Source organism: Aricia agestis, chromosome 12 (assembly GCF_905147365.1).
Source record: "Aricia agestis chromosome 12, ilAriAges1.1, whole genome shotgun sequence".
In the NCBI taxonomy this organism is placed as follows: Eukaryota; Metazoa; Arthropoda; class Insecta; order Lepidoptera; family Lycaenidae; genus Aricia; species Aricia agestis.
The window spans coordinates 15,033,218-15,051,230 of NC_056417.1; the positions used below are offsets into that span (position 1 = coordinate 15,033,218).

At 36.0% G+C, this 18,013-nt stretch overlaps 1 protein-coding gene across 3 annotated transcripts in view; it reads left to right on the forward strand.

The window, feature by feature from the left end:
• Positions 1-18,013, forward strand: part of LOC121732392 (guanine nucleotide-binding protein subunit gamma-e) — a 36,990-nt gene that overhangs the window by 2,789 nt on the left and 16,188 nt on the right. For 2 of the 3 annotated variants that reach the window (XM_042122255.1, XM_042122256.1), the window contains one exon: positions 14,951-15,073. In XM_042122255.1, coding sequence (XP_041978189.1) covers positions 14,961-15,073 — 113 coding nt within the window. In that variant the 5' untranslated portion in view covers positions 14,951-14,960. Of the gene's footprint in view, positions 1-8,619; positions 8,653-14,950; positions 15,074-18,013 lie in introns of those variants that run through there. The other variant, XM_042122258.1, reaches the window with a different exon arrangement.

Below are 18,013 nucleotides of genomic sequence, written 5' to 3' on the forward strand. Positions count from 1 at the left end.
TAGCGCATCCTATCATTTCTAATGTTTCCTGTCATGCGGGCAACACGCGCTCGGCCAGCAGCATGTTGTCACCCGCATGCGGACCAAACCCTTGCGCGGGTGATAGCACACATCCTACTAATATTATAAAGGCGAAAGTTTGTTTGGATGTATGGATGTATGGATGTGTGGATGTATGGATGTTTGTTACTCTTTCACGCAAAAACTACTGAATGGATTTTAATGAAACTTTACAATAATATAGCTTATACATCAGAATAACACATAGGCTACAATTTTAACCGACTTTCAAAATGGGGGAGGTGTTATGTTCGTTTTCTTATATTCAACGATTACTCCGCCGTTTGTTAACCGATTTTCAAAATTTTTCTTTTGGTATATAGGGTATCATCCCAATTTGGTATTATATTCACAAAAGTGGTGATCTGATGAAGGATCCATAAGTAATCGAGGGAAATCATCAAAACTTATAGGGAAACATGTAGTGACTTCGGTTTCGTGAGAAGTATTCTCTAAGCATATGCTACCAACAAGTAAGATTTTGCACCGAGATAATATACCTGGTATACCGTGGTTCGGAAGGTGCTGAGAGAATTCCTGATTCTTTATAGATACAAGTTTGGGAGTTTCGGCGTTGTTTTAAGAACAGAAAGCATATGCTACTATGCAAATTACATTCATCATCATCATCATCATCACTACCATATTATACCATTTCATAGTCTTTTAGATCGAGACTCGAGTTTGTCAAGCGATAATTAAAAAAATCTATGCCTACCTAATATTATAAACCTGAAGAGTATGTTTGCTTGAACGCGTCAATCTCAGGAACTACAGGTCCGATTTAAATACTTATCTCAATGTTAGATAGATCATTTATCGAGTAAAACTATAGGCTATATTATATTATCACGCTAAGACTAATACGACCGAAGAAACTCAGGAAAATGTGGGAAAAACGGGGGAAATATTTTTTATGGGAAAATGTATGGTTTCTGTAAAATTCCTAATTTACGCGGGCGAAGCCGCGCGGGACATCTAGTGACAGAAAAAGCGAAAAGTCAGAGGGTCACCAATGTTGGATGCACTTTCGATGTAGATAGTCTGGATATAATTAACGTCAAACTAATATCAATGTCAAACAAACGCCACACGAGCTCTCATTGGTGGAAATTCTACTGTTCAGTGTATGCCTGAACTGCTGTTTCGCTTTCACATCAGCTGCAGGCACTTCGGGAGTACAACCTGTTATTTTTTGATCTCAGGTTCTTCACAATTTTTCTCGAAAAATCTAAAATAAATTGGCTATTGTCCATTCATAATAAAAAAATATTTGATTTATGTCGAGTTATTTCTGAACCGGTATCGCTGATATTGCCAAAAATTTGGTTATTTTTGGCAACGCGCGTCTAAACAATTACAGATATTATAATCTCTATCTCTACCATCTAGAGTACACGGTGGAGAATAGGGACAATTTCGGTATTAAATACAAATAAAAAAAAATAATGAAATATATCTTATATCTTGAAACGAGCAATTCTTGTATATTTATAATTGGAATCTCGGAATCGGCTCCAACGATTTCCATGAAATTTCGTATATAGGAGGTTTCGGGAGCGATAAATCGATCTAGCTAGGAATCATTTTCAGAAAATGTCTTTTTAGTCGTGTTTTATCGATAATCGATAAACTGAAAAATATGAGTCTTCCTGACATCTATTGGCGAATAATAATACTATTTTGTGAGCAACTAATTGCTTTAACGACACAACAACAGCTAAAGCTATTCCAGCAGATGGCGTTGTTAAGTAACACAAAGTCAATGAGTGTTTGCTATAGGTACTTTTTATTTAAAATAGGTACGGTATCATGAATACACATTTTGAACGTCGTAGAAACTGATGCCTACCACCGGTTCGGGAACTAACTCGGCGAGACGAACCGGCGTAAGAAATAGGTATAATACTGCAATGTTTCGACGCTAGAGTGCAGCACCAGCATAGACAGTATGAGAAGATATTACATAGCTATACTACAATATATAATATTATATACAATGTTTTGTTCGACTGATATTATGTCATAGGACGTGAGTAACATGTCCGATTTTGGTTCGATTATTTCCTGTATGTGCTAGTAACGCCCTCTGCTTCGACTTTTGTGTAAGACATGCATGTTAAGAAGATAATAATAAAATTTCGTATAGGCAAATCTTGTAGCTGAGCGCTCGCTCTTATAAATCCCAAAAAAAGGTCTTTTAGCGTTGCTACTTTCCTAGCGAACTCTACTTAAATGACACAGTCAAACACACTCTATAATCTAAAGTGTTAAATCTTTGTATTGATATTATACTTTAACGTTGTTAGTGGCGGCCGAAAAGGAAGATCTTCCGACCGAGCGAGATAGCATGCTCGGTCAGGCCGAAGCCCACTGACGTCATTTCAGACGTTGTATATATCTTGCCGTTCTCCGAAACTTCGATAGCGCGATGCAGGAATGTTAGGCGAATTGTGGGTACCGCCACAATACTCTTGACAAAGTTGACATCAGTTTACCAACACTTTTGCAGTATTTGCGGTCTTTATAAGTGTTTTGGGCGTGAAAGGCGATACCTGCGAATAATGTGAAAACAGCATCGGATAAGTGTATCAGACCCTTTTCATCCTCCAAAGAATTCCCAAAGCGATAAAAACGTCAGGCGTGAGTTGTGTTGTAGCACGTGTGAACGTGTAACTTTGTTAAAAGCTATAAAATTCATGTACTCACACCACAGCATAAGAAACACACAGTAGAGTAACTTGTGTCCTTGAAATAAAACTCGGTCACTTATGGCTGGTTTACACGTATTATGTAGATAAGTAGTTAACTAAATTTTAACTTAATTTTAAGTTACTAATTGTATGTAAACACAAAATTTTGTAGCAAGTAGCAAGTTAAAATTTAGTTAAGTAGTAAACAAAATAATTAGAAATTTGACTATTTTCTATTATGTTGGCAGGCGGGGCTTGTCACTTGACACATTTCGGGCAGGCACTTCAAATTAAGTTAAAATTTAGTTACTACTTATCAACTTAAATACCTACCTGTAAACCGGCGATTACGCCCGATTTTTTAGATTTTTTGCCATAAGTAAAATTAAAAAATATATTAAATATTTAGTTAACAGAACCCGGGCAGTAGACAATATTTAGAGCTGGTTCAGACGTTTCTTGCAAGTGCGGTTTCAGAGTCACGTGTTTTCCTAAACGTTACGGGCTACGGCTGAAATTGTGTATGAAATTTTATGACTTAGCCACTTAACTTTGATTCTAATATGGAGATGGTCTACTGTATTCTTATTTATATTGTACTCATATTTCATTGTTTCCTGAACTTGTAGTTAAAAACGTTTAACTACAAGCTATAAGAAAGAAAGGAAACCGTCTAGAACCATAGACTCTTTAAAAACTATACAAATCTATGTATTTTTTTAGGAAACTTATGTAGATTATTAAAGTGAAGTGTGTTTACTATAGGTAGAATTCTTACAGTCATCAAAATCAATTCAGCGATTTTAGCGAGAAGAAGTGACAAACAGAATCTGCCAATCTGTCTATCTATCTGTTCGTCTGATAGATTCACTATTGCGTATATGTATTTTATATTTTAGGTATAGACTTAGAGCATACCAAAGGACAGGGAGCTAAATGGTTGGCCCCCGCCCACGTTCATTTAAAGTCTTGACGTACTTTAAGTATTTTGTAAATTATTTTGCATCACTCCCCTACCTTCCCAATCACTTGCATTCTCAAAAACCACGTGCCATATCCTTTCTTAAGTAGTTTGCCGACGTAATGCATCGCTGGTTAAAAATAAATCCAAAAGCACTGCAGCCATATTTGTGTAGCAATGTGTCCTGCACAACACAGATGTTTGGGGACTGCACACACTATAATATTTATCCCTTTGATAGCCGCTATTTTTGACCTGCTTGGTTTGGACATGAATTAAAAAATCTAAGGCATCGTAAAATTATCGCGTCGCGTAAATTTTGAGCTAAAAGTGTTTGTTGCTAAATTCCTCGAAACTCCCATTTTTAAACTTTGTGTGCTTATTGGATGAGTCTGAAAATCGGCCAACATCTTATTTTCATATCCGAAATAATAAGTTATATGACTATATGGCAAAACAATGTAAATATTAGATCGACGAGCAAGTAATGTACCACCAATCACTATCTCTTAGGTTTTGTTATATCTAGTAGAGTTATGAAATGCGAGTCATTTAAGAATTTAGAAAGATAAGACACGTGGATCCATTTTTTCTTTAAAATAGGTAGGTTCTTGGGTAGGAGGCTATGACTTTATTTTCACACATTCAACACAAAGACAAACATTCCTTTCATCCAATCCTCCCTCATCATTAATTAGGTTTCGTTAGGCTGTCTGTATAGCCAGTTAGCTGGCAATTACCTTTATCCGTAGTGTGCGCTGCGCGATACCTCTTGTCATGTGTTCGTTTAACCTTTCGGCTGGCTAACCACGTACACTGTGGTCTTAAGAACAGAATTAAATTTTCTAAAATTTTGGTACTTATAAGAGTGTGCCTGTGATGGGTACTTCCCGTAGTAGTTGAAATAGACAAGATTAATTTTCTAATTTGCAGATATGAAAATTATATATATATATATATATATATATATATATATATATATATATATATATATATATATATATATATATATATATATATAATTTTATAATATATATATATATATATATATATTATATATATATATATATATATATATATATATATATATATATATATATATATATATATATATATATATATATATATATATATATATATATATATGTATATATATATATACAGTGTGTAACAAAAATAAGTGATAATACTTTAGGGTGTGTACATGTTCCTTGTGGAGAGTTCACTGTGAAAGTAGCAGTGCTGAAAGACGAAAAAAAATTTTTCACTTTTGTATGGGGAAAGGCCCGAGCGTCACGAGTTTCCCCATACAAAAGTGAAGAAAAATTTTGGTCTTTCAGCGCTGCCACTTTGACATAATAAATCGATCTAGCTAGGAATCATTTTCAGAAAATGTCTTTTTATTCGTGTTTTATCGATAATCGATAAACTGAAAATGTGACTCTTCCTGACATCTATTGGCAAATAATAATACTATTTTGTTGTAATGTTGTTAATTAAACATGTTCAACAATCCAGTGATACTGATCCCAAATTTCTAAGGCCTTGATTACACCTACTCGTAGTACCTACCGAGTACATTGGCCATACAGTGAGAACAGACCATTTGATTGACCGAGAGCACTGTCTCGCCTCTTTACTCGGTAGGTGTTAGCAGCCTTGTTACACCGAGACAATACCTACTCTCGGCCAATCAAATTAACCGAAATTCAAATCAGGGCTTGAGTCCGAAGTGTCAGTGGTCGCTGATTGAATCATGTGGAGTGTTTTCACTTGACCTCGTGTAGACACGTTCCATTCAGATTACAACTTGTGGCTCAGAGGGCTCTCCAGCTAACTGACTAACTGACATCCATACCAGATATAATAGACAAACACAACCATTAAATAAGAGTATGGCTGAGTAAAGCTGGTTCAAAATCCACACTTACTATACTATGATGATTGATGAATTATCCTACTAATATGTATTATAAAGGCGAAAGTTTTGTGAAAAAGAAGAAAGACTTGTGAATTTTTAGGGTTCCGTATCCAAAGGGTAAAAACGGAACCCTATTACTAAGACTTCGTTGTCTGTCCGTCTGTCTGTCTCCAAGAATGGTAATAATATATAGAGTTGAAATTTTCACAGATTGTGTATATCTGTTGCCGCTATAACAAAAAATACAAAAAACACAACAAAATTAATATTTGAGCACTCCCATACAACACACGTGATTTTTTTGGCCTTTTTTTGCTCTAAGTATATCAATAATGGTAACAGGTAGGTACTTGAATTTTTCACAAAATCCTTAGTTATATTTGTAATTTAATATTTTATAATAATATTAAAATAAAATAAAAAATTAAGAGAGCTGCCATACGAGAAACACAATTTTTGGCCTAATTTTGCTCTATAATGGTACGGAACATTTCTTGCGCGAGTCCGACTCGCACTTGGTCGATTATTATGTTTGTTCTTCACGCCTACATTGCGACGCGATTTTATAATGCTCAAATGTGTTTGCAGTACAAAAGTGCAATTCTCCTTCGTCGTTTTTTCCCATATAAATATTTTATTGGTAACTGGGGTTTAATATAGACAAAATCTTAGTAATTTTCTATAGTTTCAAGATATCAACTGCGGCAGTAATGAAGCTAGAGCGCTAGAGCTTGTCAGGTCGAGCGCGGGAGCCGCTGCATACAATTACACTCAATTACCACCGAGCAGCTTGAATTATTCAATTTGTTGAAATTTAAGACTTAGCTCCAAGACTCGGGTACAATCGATTATAAGGGTCAGTTCACATTGCAACGTGGTGGGCGATGCATTTTTAAGGCGACGCCTTGATAATTTGGCTGTAACACAGAACAATCAATCAAAAAGACCTCTGTGAAAAAAGGGATTCTAATTTCGTCAACAGAGGAGAGTAATTTAAGCTTCCAAAATTTGGTCGCTCATAGAAAACAAGCAATTTAAAACATATCCAACACGGTTTTTTACTTTAACGCGGGGTCACTTTAAATGAGCCATTCTTTGGAATAGGCAGCCTGATACTGCCGTCGGCTGGTCTGCCAATGGTGAATATTACGCAAAGGTCGGAGCAGAGGGTGCTACTAGGCACTAGCACATGAAGTAAATAATCCGACCAAAATTCGAAATTTTGCACACGGCATATTATCTCCTACTCTTTCCTTAATTGATTCATAGGTGAACGCCCGCTATTCACATATGAATCAATTAATATATTTTCTCTGATAATGCAAAATAATAATATTATTATTACATACTTCACACTTTCGAAAAATATATTACTCTCCTTGCGTAGTTAGGTAAAAATGATTAACAAAAAGTAAAAACATATTCTAAAATTAGTATCCACCTTCCCCATGAATAAATTAAAGTATTCGGGTATAATGGACGTTCGTGAGAAACGCCGTCACAGACGCACTAACAATGGAGTTTACATGTTTTTTCCACGCTCATTTTCCCGTAGACCAGAGTAAGGCTGCGTTATATGGCCATTTTTAGTAAAAAAAGTGGGCCCCGTGCGAGTTTCTTACGCCGGTTCTTCTCGCCGGGTTAGTTTCCGAACCAGTAGTAGGCATCATGTAGATCAACGTGAAAGTATTTTCTGAAAATCTATTCAGAAATAAAACAATTTTTATTTTTATTTATTTATCATTCGACATTATAGGATCTTACGATAGGTGGCTTCGTTTGGGTGGGACTAGAGAGCTATTGCATAGCTTTTATCGCGGGCTCGGTGACCGAACTATGAAATTCCGTAACGAAAATAAACCTAAGACTCTCCACTCCGACCGGCACAGCTCTAACTTCGTTTCAGTTCGGCAGACTTCGGCATGGTGTTTGTGTGCATGCGGATGCGACTAGACTAGACGTATGCGAATTAAAATTACATAAGTTGATAGAAAATGCTATGCTAGTGCTTTACCGCGGCAGTCCCCGAGTGCCACTCGTTATTTTATTCGCAAGTTGTATCATAATTTAATAACGCTGTTTTACGAGACCATGATATCGAATCAGGCCGTTTATACCGAAGCCTTGTAAGTTGGATCGAAGATAAGAGAGTCGATTTCTGACACTCGAAAAACCCGCATACCTGTTATAGATATATGCCATACGGTACGGTTCCCCGTGTTCAAAAGTATAGCAAGTGAGCACAGTTCTGTGTGCTCACTTGCTATACTTAGCTTATATACTTAGCAAATAAAAGCAGTTCTGCAGTAGCTTCAAACTTATTAAAACAAACAATAAAATCTCACTTATTTTTATTGAAGTAGAAAATTTTGTGTCATTATTCTAATAAAATAACCCAAAGAGTTTAATTAATTCCAATTGTGTCATCACACAAAATAGAGCAGTCCTATTGTGCCGGCGAAATAATTAGTAAATTATGTCCCACGAAATTGTACTGAGTCAGCCTTTGTTGCTGCTGCCTCGGAATTACCTACCTAAATATTTTGGAGGAAAAACTTATTTAGTTCATGTTTCGGTACGAAATCTAAATGGAATAGTGACATTTTTTAGAATTTTTTTAACATTTTACATCGACTACTTTCAAATTCCTGATAAAATAATATGATATAAATTAGTTTGATTAAAAAACCAGAAAATTTATGATTTCGGATTCAATAAACATTTTTCAAAATTTCACCCATGAATATAGATATGGTAAAATAGAGATTCCGAGGAATTCATGCAGGTGAAGCCGTGATATAAAGCAAGTTGGCTGTTATTTTATCATAATATACAAAAAGATAAAAACTTATAATCACGTCAAAACAAAAAAAACCTATTATAATATCTTGCACCATTATGAACGCTCGCTAAAGTATAATATTATACACTTACAAAATTCTCTATTCACTTGTGAGTTTTTGTTCGACATAGCCACAAGTGTTTTTATCGAGTGTTGTTGACCTATTTAATATAAGGTAAATGAGTTATTGTGTTTCTAATTTCATAATTAGGTACAGTCGAGGGGAGATTTAAACCAAGTTTTTAACATGGTTCTCTGATAGACGAATATTTTCCGCATTTGTAATATTAGTAGTATAGCATACCAAACTATACTAAAAATGATAATGAATACCTTAAAAAGTCGGTCTTTCTACTATCTCCTCAAGTTAAGGCGACGCCTTGATAATTTGGCTGTAGCGATATCGATTTTTCTCAGCAATGATTAAAGCTAAGAAATTAAAGTTCATTGTCAGTATTCATCATGTCTTTGTCTTTGAATTACCCATAGCATAACACGATTCAACTTTTATAACACAGAATAATCAATCAAAAAGACCTCTGTTAAAAAAATGGTTTCCTATTTTGCCAACAGAGGAGAGTGATTTAAGAGGATACAACAGCGGCTAGAGAAATGAAAAAAAAGTACATGTAATATCAGAAAATCCAGAAAATCAACGATTCGTTGTCCCCCGATTCCTTCTCCAAAACTTAACCGATTTAAGTACTTTTTTCATTAAAGATTAAAAAAAGGCTTGAGCTGTGTTCCTATGTTTTGCTTTTTTTGTATAATCTAGCCAAATCTGTTTTCTGGACGTTTGAACACAGTGGAAAATCTGGCCATTTTTTGGGTTTTTGAACGTTCATATCTTATTTAATAATTAAATTATGAAAAAAAAGAAAACATAGGGACATTGTATTAGTTGCCGTAGATATTCAGGAAAAAAATTATAACTCTACTAGCATTATCCAGGGAGGAAACAGGGGACAACGTTTGTATGGAAAAAAGGGCGGTGTGGAATCCTCTTAAGCTTCCAAAATTTGTACATAGATTGGTTCACATTGGAAGCATACACTTTAATTTGCCCATAGCTTAAATATGAAATGTATTTATGGTTTTTAAATTACGCGACAAAAACCATTTTGTGGCTTACGGCCTTTCTATTTTTTGCGCTTCCATTGTTTGTTTTCTATGGCCGGCCTCTCATAGAAAACAAGGAATCTTAAACATATCCAACACGGTTTTACGCGGCGTCACTTTAAAACTTTAGGCCCCTGATTCTTCTGTGATGAAGGTATGGAGTTACTTAATACTTTACGCCCGCGAATGCATACCTACCTGAATTTAAAAAATACTAGATACTCGGATTTCGTCACTAACGAACTCTGCTTCTCTTGCTTTGGCATATTGGAAAAGGCACATAAAAGACAAGAATAACAAGGTTTACTTGTTTAAGGCTAATCCTAACTATTTAAACCTCGCGTAACCCCACTAAATAATATAGTTATTAACAGCCATGTTAACTATAATTTAACAAAATATTATTATGATATAACATCTTGCGTGCACACATAACCTTGGCAGCATGATTTATTGCAATTCTTTGCTTTTTTGTTAACAACAGAGCAAACCGTGTCTTTGTAACAAATTGATTTCATTTTTATATTAATACAAGAACAACTTACTTTTTGCGCTGGTTTTAAGTAAAAAATGGGCCAAGTGCGAGTTGCACTCGCGCACAAAGGGTTCCGTACCATTATAGAACAAAAATTGTGTTTTTTGTATATGAGCCCCCGTTAATTATTTATTTTACTTTTATTTTATTATTAACGAGCTTTTGCCGCGGCTTCGCTCGCGTTAAGAAGTATTATTATATACAAACTTTCATCCCCTATTTGAACCCCTTGGGGTTGGAATTTATGAAAATCCTTTCTTAGCGGATGCCTACGTTATAACATCTACCTGCATGCCAAATTTCAGCCCGATCCGTCCAGTGGTTTGGGATGTGCGTTGATAGATCACTATGTCACCTTTGAGTTTTATAAATTTGAAAAAAATGGCAAAAAAATCACGTTTATTGTATGTATTGTAAATATTTAATTTATTTTGTTTTTAGTGTAAATTTCAACTCTCTAGCTATTACCGTTCTTGAGTTACAGTCTGGAGACAGACAGACAGACGGACAGACATCGAAGTCTTAGTAATAGGGTCCCGTTTTCACCCTTTGGGTACGGAACCCTAAAAAACGATTTACTGTTTTTCTGTCCGTTATCTTTTCACACCAGAACGCGCTTAACCGACTTTGATGAAATTTTCTATGGACTATGGAGGTATTTTTAAGCTTCGGGAACAAAATTCGGGAAGAAATTTGACAGTTTTCAGCAATGAGTTTCTAAAATACTAGAGTAGCAATGTCTTACAAAAGATTCTCAGCAGAATGCGTAACCACTTTTTTGTTCAAAAGACAATGTCAAGTCATATATTCGTTATGTCATTATGTATGTGAGATATGCCTGCAGGCATCTTCGAAGTGGCAACGCGTTGCTACCGTAAACTTCCAATCTAGTTACGTTAGTAACATAGAATATCATTGATATTTTGTAAAAAATATTGACTTTATCATAGTTTTTTTCAATTCTTGTCTCTGGGACTCAGCTGATCTCAGACTGGCCGTTTGAGCATTGTCTCATCTAATAGTATCTAAAATTAAATAAAAAAAAACAGTAATTCATTTTCAATTTGTCAACTTGTTGTCAACAGACTTCAACCATAAATAAAAGAGTATAATTCGTATGTATAGCAAATATCTGTCATTTTTCCTAGTAGTAGTATCGTAGTGTGTGTAACGTTTTATTTGTTAAAAATATATATGATAAAAGCATAATTTTAAAATAAAATTAGCTCGATGCACTCCTTCACCATATAAACTATAACTGTGCGAAATTTCATGCACCTACGTTTCCCCATTTTTTGTAAAAAGGGTTACAAAGCTTTTCTCTCACGTATTAATATATAGATTTCACAGCAACATCTAAGTAGTAGAATATTATAATTCGCTGCTATATCACGACCGCTATGTAACGGTACCGCATTTTAACCCCCGACAAAAAAGGGGGGTGTTATAAGTCTAACGTGTCTGTCTGTCGGTCTGTCTGTTAATTGTCTGTCTGTGTAGGTCTGTCCTTGGCATCATAGCACCTAAACGAGTGACTTGACTGAAGCTCGAGAGTGTTTTAGCTATTATAGAATTTTGAAATTAGGGGTTCTTTTTAGGGTTCCGTACCCAAAGGGTAAAAACGGACCCAATTACTGAGACTTCGATGCCTGTCCGTCTGTCTGTCTGTCTGTCCGTCTGTCTGTCCGTCCGTCTGTCCGTCTGTCTCCAGGCTGTATCTCAAGAACTGCTATAGCTAGACTTCTGAAATTTTCACAGATTGTATACTTCTGGTGCCGCTATAACAACAAATACTAAAAACAAAATTAAGTTAATATTTAAGGGGGTCTCCCATATAACAAACATAATTTTTTTTACCTTTTTGGCTCGAAATCCATAATGGCAACATACATACGTGTACAACGTTGACACTTGAAATTTTCACAAAATCCTCAATTATGTAACTTGGCCGATTATTAAACTTCTTCATTAAACATTATTTAACAGAACTAACGAAATTTTCAACAATAGACGTGACCCAGTTAGCAGCAATAAGGTATGCAGATTAAACCGTATGCTAAATAGGGATCACGGTATCTACATGATACCGAGTTTGTAATCAATAATTCGTACTGCGATAATGTGGAATATGCGAATATTATGAACTAGCGGACTGGTCACCAGATGGTGAGCGATAGCAGAAGAGGATAAATAGTTAGGAGCATAAATAGTTAGGAGGAGTATTAACTCTAATGTTGCGATCTCTTAGGCCGTGCGCCCATTGCGACTTTTAAAAAAGAGGGGTGTTATAAGTTTGACGTGTCTGTCTGTCGGTCTGTCTGTCTGTCTGTCTGTCTGTGGCATCGTAGCATCCAAACGGGTGGACCGATTTTTATCTAGTCTTTTTTGTTTGAAAGCTGACTTACTCGAGAGTGTTCTTAGCTATAGTTCATCATCATCAGCCTGCTCCGTACTGAAAAATCGCGGTTCATCTGGTTCGTGAAGGGCCGATTAGCAACTTGCAGTCGTTTGGTGGGCTTTATTGCATTCTAGTTCATAAATGAAATAAAATTAAATTAAGAAATTTAAAAAAACCCCCGCCAAACAACTTTAAAAAGTAATGAAATTGTGGCGGTACCCACAATTCGCCTAACATTCCTGCATCGCGCTATCGAAGTTTCGGAGAACGGCAAGATATATACAACGTCTGAAATGACGTCAGTGGGCTTCGGCCTGACCGAGCATGCGATCTCGCTCGGTCGGAAGATCTTCCTTTTCGGCCGCCACTAACAACGTTAAAAAATAATATATTTTACTGACTTTAAGTTTAAATACGTAATTCCTAAGTGTAAAGTGATATTTTAGTCCATAATTGTTGTCAAGGTGTGTCGGGGGACCGCTAATGTAGATAGTTTAAGGGTCAGTTCACAGCGAACCAAATCGAGACAATCAGTGACATGGCGATACAAAATGCAAAAGACACTGTTGGCGCGCGGTCCCCCGACACACCGTGACAACAATTATGGACTAAAATATCACTTTACACTTAGGAATTATTGTAGCGATGCAGTCGCGATACTGTCGCATATTTGCATCGATACAGTCGCGATACAGTCGCTAGCTGTGTATTTTGTATGGAGGCGAAGGCCCTTAAGGTGACTTTCCGATCTTTGCCGCGAGCGAGTGCGACCGTCAAAAATTCATATTATAATATTCATTTTTATGACATAGGCCCTAGGTTTTATTTTAGCGGCGCGGCGGCAGCATGGGCCGCCAGTCGCCACACACAATATGTTATTAGAAAATGATACATAATAAATAATAATATACATAATAATATAGTCCATAGACTATGCCTATGCCATAAAGTGGCATTGTCACTTTTAGGTAATACAACAAAGGGTCGAGACTCGAGGCGAAGCGATGCACTTTAAAAATATGAGTCTTAGGTCTTCTTCACAGCAGACCTAAGGGTCAGTTGTCATTCTTGGAGGCACAGAATAATGGCCAATTTACAATATTAAAATCCAGTGATCCAATCCAGTGCTGGATTCGATAACTGGATTGGAGTAAGCCAGCGTTGTTTCACGCCGGCGCGGACGGCGCTTATATTATGTGGCCTGTAGACAAGTGGCAAAGCGCTAACGCTAACGCAAGCGCTACAAAATGTATGCGATTTGACATTAGTCATCGCTTCACTAGCGAATACTAATGTCAAATCCATACATTTTGTAGCGCTAGCGTTAGCGTTAGCGTAAGCGTTTTGCCACTTGTCTATGGGGGCTGGTAGAGCAGACCCATTAGAGCTGAAGCAGGCAATTCCAAATTGGAATAATTTTATGAAGGATAGAATTAAAGTCACTATTTTTTATTAATTTTTATCCATTACTTAGGTTAATTGGTTATCCATACTAATATTATAAATGCGAAAGTGTGTCTGTCTATCTGTCTGTCTGTCTGTTACCTCTTCACGCCCAAACCGCTTGACCGATTTTGCTGAAATTTGGCATGGAGATACTTTGAGTCCCGGGAAAGGACATAGGATACTTTTTATCCCGAAAAAATGTACGGTTCCGCCGCGATAAACGAGTTTTTGCGCAACGGAGTTGCTGGCGTTATCTAGTCCATCTATAATATCGGCGATACACTATTACAATGAATACCAATATGAATAACTATGAAGCTCGCGCACTTCAATACACTGAATGCACGCCCAAAGTGCTGACATCTTTGGATAATAGCACCGCTATTATTTATAATAAATCACCAAGCGAATATCGCCCCTATCGTAACACATTAGCGTCCAGAAACGCGTGCAACATTTTGACAGATGGCACGCGCTGGCACGAGGCGCGAGACGAAGAGTAATGGCACACAAAACACAAGACTACCGGGCATTACGCCTAATTCATTAATTTTATAATCTCACCTAACAAAAAAACGACCCTAAAATATGATGCAATGAGTCCAAATTCGTACAAAACATTCATTAACTAAATTTGCGCATGGCGCGCGTGTGCGGGGTTGTCATAGAAACTGTAACAGCGTGCGCGCGCAGTCACAAACACCAGCACAGCTACATGTGTGAGTGAGTCGGGCGGGATACAGTCGATAACTAAAGCGTTTACAGCGATCCCCCTCAATATTTCCTCGTACACACCACACATATTACTCATCGCGACTCACTTTATACAATCCACTACTTTTAATTACTCAAATATGAGTAACATAGCGTGTAATCGTGACGTCGTGTCCGAGTTGTTTTGTGTGCGACAGTACTGCGCCCACAGCGGCGCGTGTCCGTACACGGGTCTGATGTGTGTGTATGCTTATACCACAGATTCTGCGCCATGGATCCCAGTATTCTCGCGACCATGGACAAGGAGGCACTGAAGAAGCAGATCGAAAACATGAAGTATCAAGCTTCAATGGAGCGCTGGCCGCTATCGAAAAGCATCGCAGCGTGAGTACACCTTACATTAGACATAGTGAGGTGACATCGTAGAATTAGTACAATCGGGAGTGATATGCATGCGATTATAGTGCTTGTTTCGTATAATGTAAGTTGTACAATCCCGTGGCGGGTTCCCGTGCCCAATGATTAAATCAGGCGGTTTATATGATTATGACGAGTCGCTGAAGGGCTGAAGTTCCGCCCTAAGCGTCTCTTTAAGTCAAATTTGTGTAATGTTCATATCTTTTATGGCCCTTGATAAGTAACTCTACATTTTCATAATCTACTCAAAATGTCCTACTTAATGTAATCCATACTTAATATTGCCAAAGTGTTTCTCTCTGTGTCTTTATGCTCAAACCACCTGACCGATTTTAGTGGAACTTTCATAGTGTTTTTGTCAGTAACCTCTTCTTATAGGCCATACCGATTTTAGTGAAATTTCGATTATAATAGAGTCCTGGAAGTGGATTAAGAATATCTTATGCATCAAACGTACGGTTTCCACGATACACGAGTGTAAACTCTAGTATATTGTATTTTATGTGTACTATGAACACATAAGTTGTGTATTTTATCGTTCTTTATCTACTAGTCTCTAGGTAGAGAACAGTATATCTATTACAAAACATTTAAAGTCGTTTTTGCTTTTGATGTAATATTCATATTGTGTTTCAAGGTTCATGTTTTTGTAATGTCTCTAGTTACTGGAAATGCCACTTTACAAAATTAAATTTCCATAAACGACGTAGTATAGCAATATTCATTTTTTATTTCAAACTTATTAGTAAAGTTATATTCCTTTTTTTTTCAAGTATTTTCTTCTTTGTTCATCTGAGTTTTTATACTATAAACTACGTTTACGACATGTAAACTTTCCTCATATATAACTACAGCAGGTATTAAAACACATAAAAATCTGTAGCCAAAGACGTAATTAGGTCTTCATATTGTAAAGGACAGACAGCGTGGTATATGCGACTTATTTTTATACAATGTAGAGATTAATGTAAAATTATTTCTTTTCGTCTGTGTGTACCTCTTCACGTCTAAACCACTGAACGTTTTCAATGAATTTTGGTAGGCTCTATGTCCTATGATACTTTGAATCGCGGCAAAGGACATGGGAACGTTTTTGTCAGAAAAATGTACAGTTTATAATATGAATGTTGGTGCAACTAAGATGCGTCCAACATCTAGGCAATAATGCTAAATAATAACTAGGCTTCTTGTTATTAAAATATAAATATCACAATCTTATCAACTTTTCTTATTTAAAACAGAAACTGCAATAATTATATTAAGTATAACAATCCAATATTAAAATTCTAAAACTAAAATTCTAAAATTTTCTTTTAAATTGACTAAAAGGTACCTAGTTAAATATTTTATATTTAAATATTGATTTTCATATTTAACTAAAATCTTATGAGATTCTTATGATATTATATTTACAATACATTTAAATATGTATTGTTTTGCCAATCCCCGAAATTTTCATATCCTTTGGAATTACAAATTTACAATAATTTTCAGCAATTGCTATTATTTATTACAGTATTATTTACGGTAATTCCTATTATTAATAATTAATGGCAACTGTAAATAATGTTAATCAACCTCGTACAACATTTAGCTCTAAAATTGGCCCATTTGTTTTAAACCCCATTATTGAGTTTGAAATATTGTACCCTATCGCTTATCCCGGTTGCCTGGCCCTGTTTTAGTTTATTGGTTTTTATTTGACAATAAGTAAAGGTTTTGGTTACTCCTTTTAAATTTTAATGCGATAAAATTTTATTTTATGAATTTATAAAAAGTAGTTTTCGTGCGGGAACCTTATTTTTTTTGGGTCTATATAAGAAGTCTCCTATGCTCTTTATAATATTTGAGTATTTTTCAAAATTCTAGTCAAATAAAAGGACACAAAACAATAATTTTATCATGATCTCGCAACATCTATTTTATTTAATACGATTCAATTCTCCCAAACTAGTCAATATGAATAACACCATAAGAATATTTTATATTATGCTATAGTAAGATAAGGGTATATCGCCCATGAAAAAGGTTCAACAATACGACTGAACTGGCTGGGGTTCCTTCGATAGCATTTATGTGATAACGTCTCATATATTTTGTGTATTGATTTATCATTTACACTCTATCATGGCGAGTGAACAGATGGATGTGATGGATGAATGGAGATAATAATATTACGTTACATAGTATTCCTTCTTTTCCTTGAGAATATATTGGAGTAACTTTCGTAGCTTATTTAGAGTCTGAAGTTGATACATTGAAAATATACCTAATATTCAGTCTTAGGGCCTGTTTCACCACTTCCTGATAAGTGACGAATAGGCTATCCACCAATTAACTTCACGGATCAAGTATGGAGAATCTGTCAAAAAAGTTGTGAATAGCCTATTCGGCACTTTATCAGAAAGTGGTGAAACAGGCCCTTAGTGAACTAAATGTAGCCCGCGGAAACCTCTTATCCGCCAGGACTAAATATCTTCAGACCAAAGTCGGTACAGTGGCTTTATCGTGAAGAGGTAACAAACACACTTTATAGTTATCCATACTAATATTATAAATGCGAAAGTGTCTGTCTTTTACGTCTTTTCACGCCCAAACCACTGAACCGATTTTGCTGGAATTTGGTACGAGGATACTTTGAGTACCGGGAAAGGACATAGGATACTTTTTATCTTGAAAAAAATGTACGGTTACCGCGCGACAAACGAATTTTGCGGGCGTCATCTACTATTATTATATTTTATTGATTTACTTAATACAACTTGTACCCTAAACTTTTTACCGAAAAGTTTTCTTCATATTTTCTCACATTTTCACTTTGAGGTCGTTAGGGTAATGTTCTGTACGCTTACAGCTTCCCCCTTTATATTGTAACTAGCGACCCGCCCCGGCGTCGCACGGGTATAA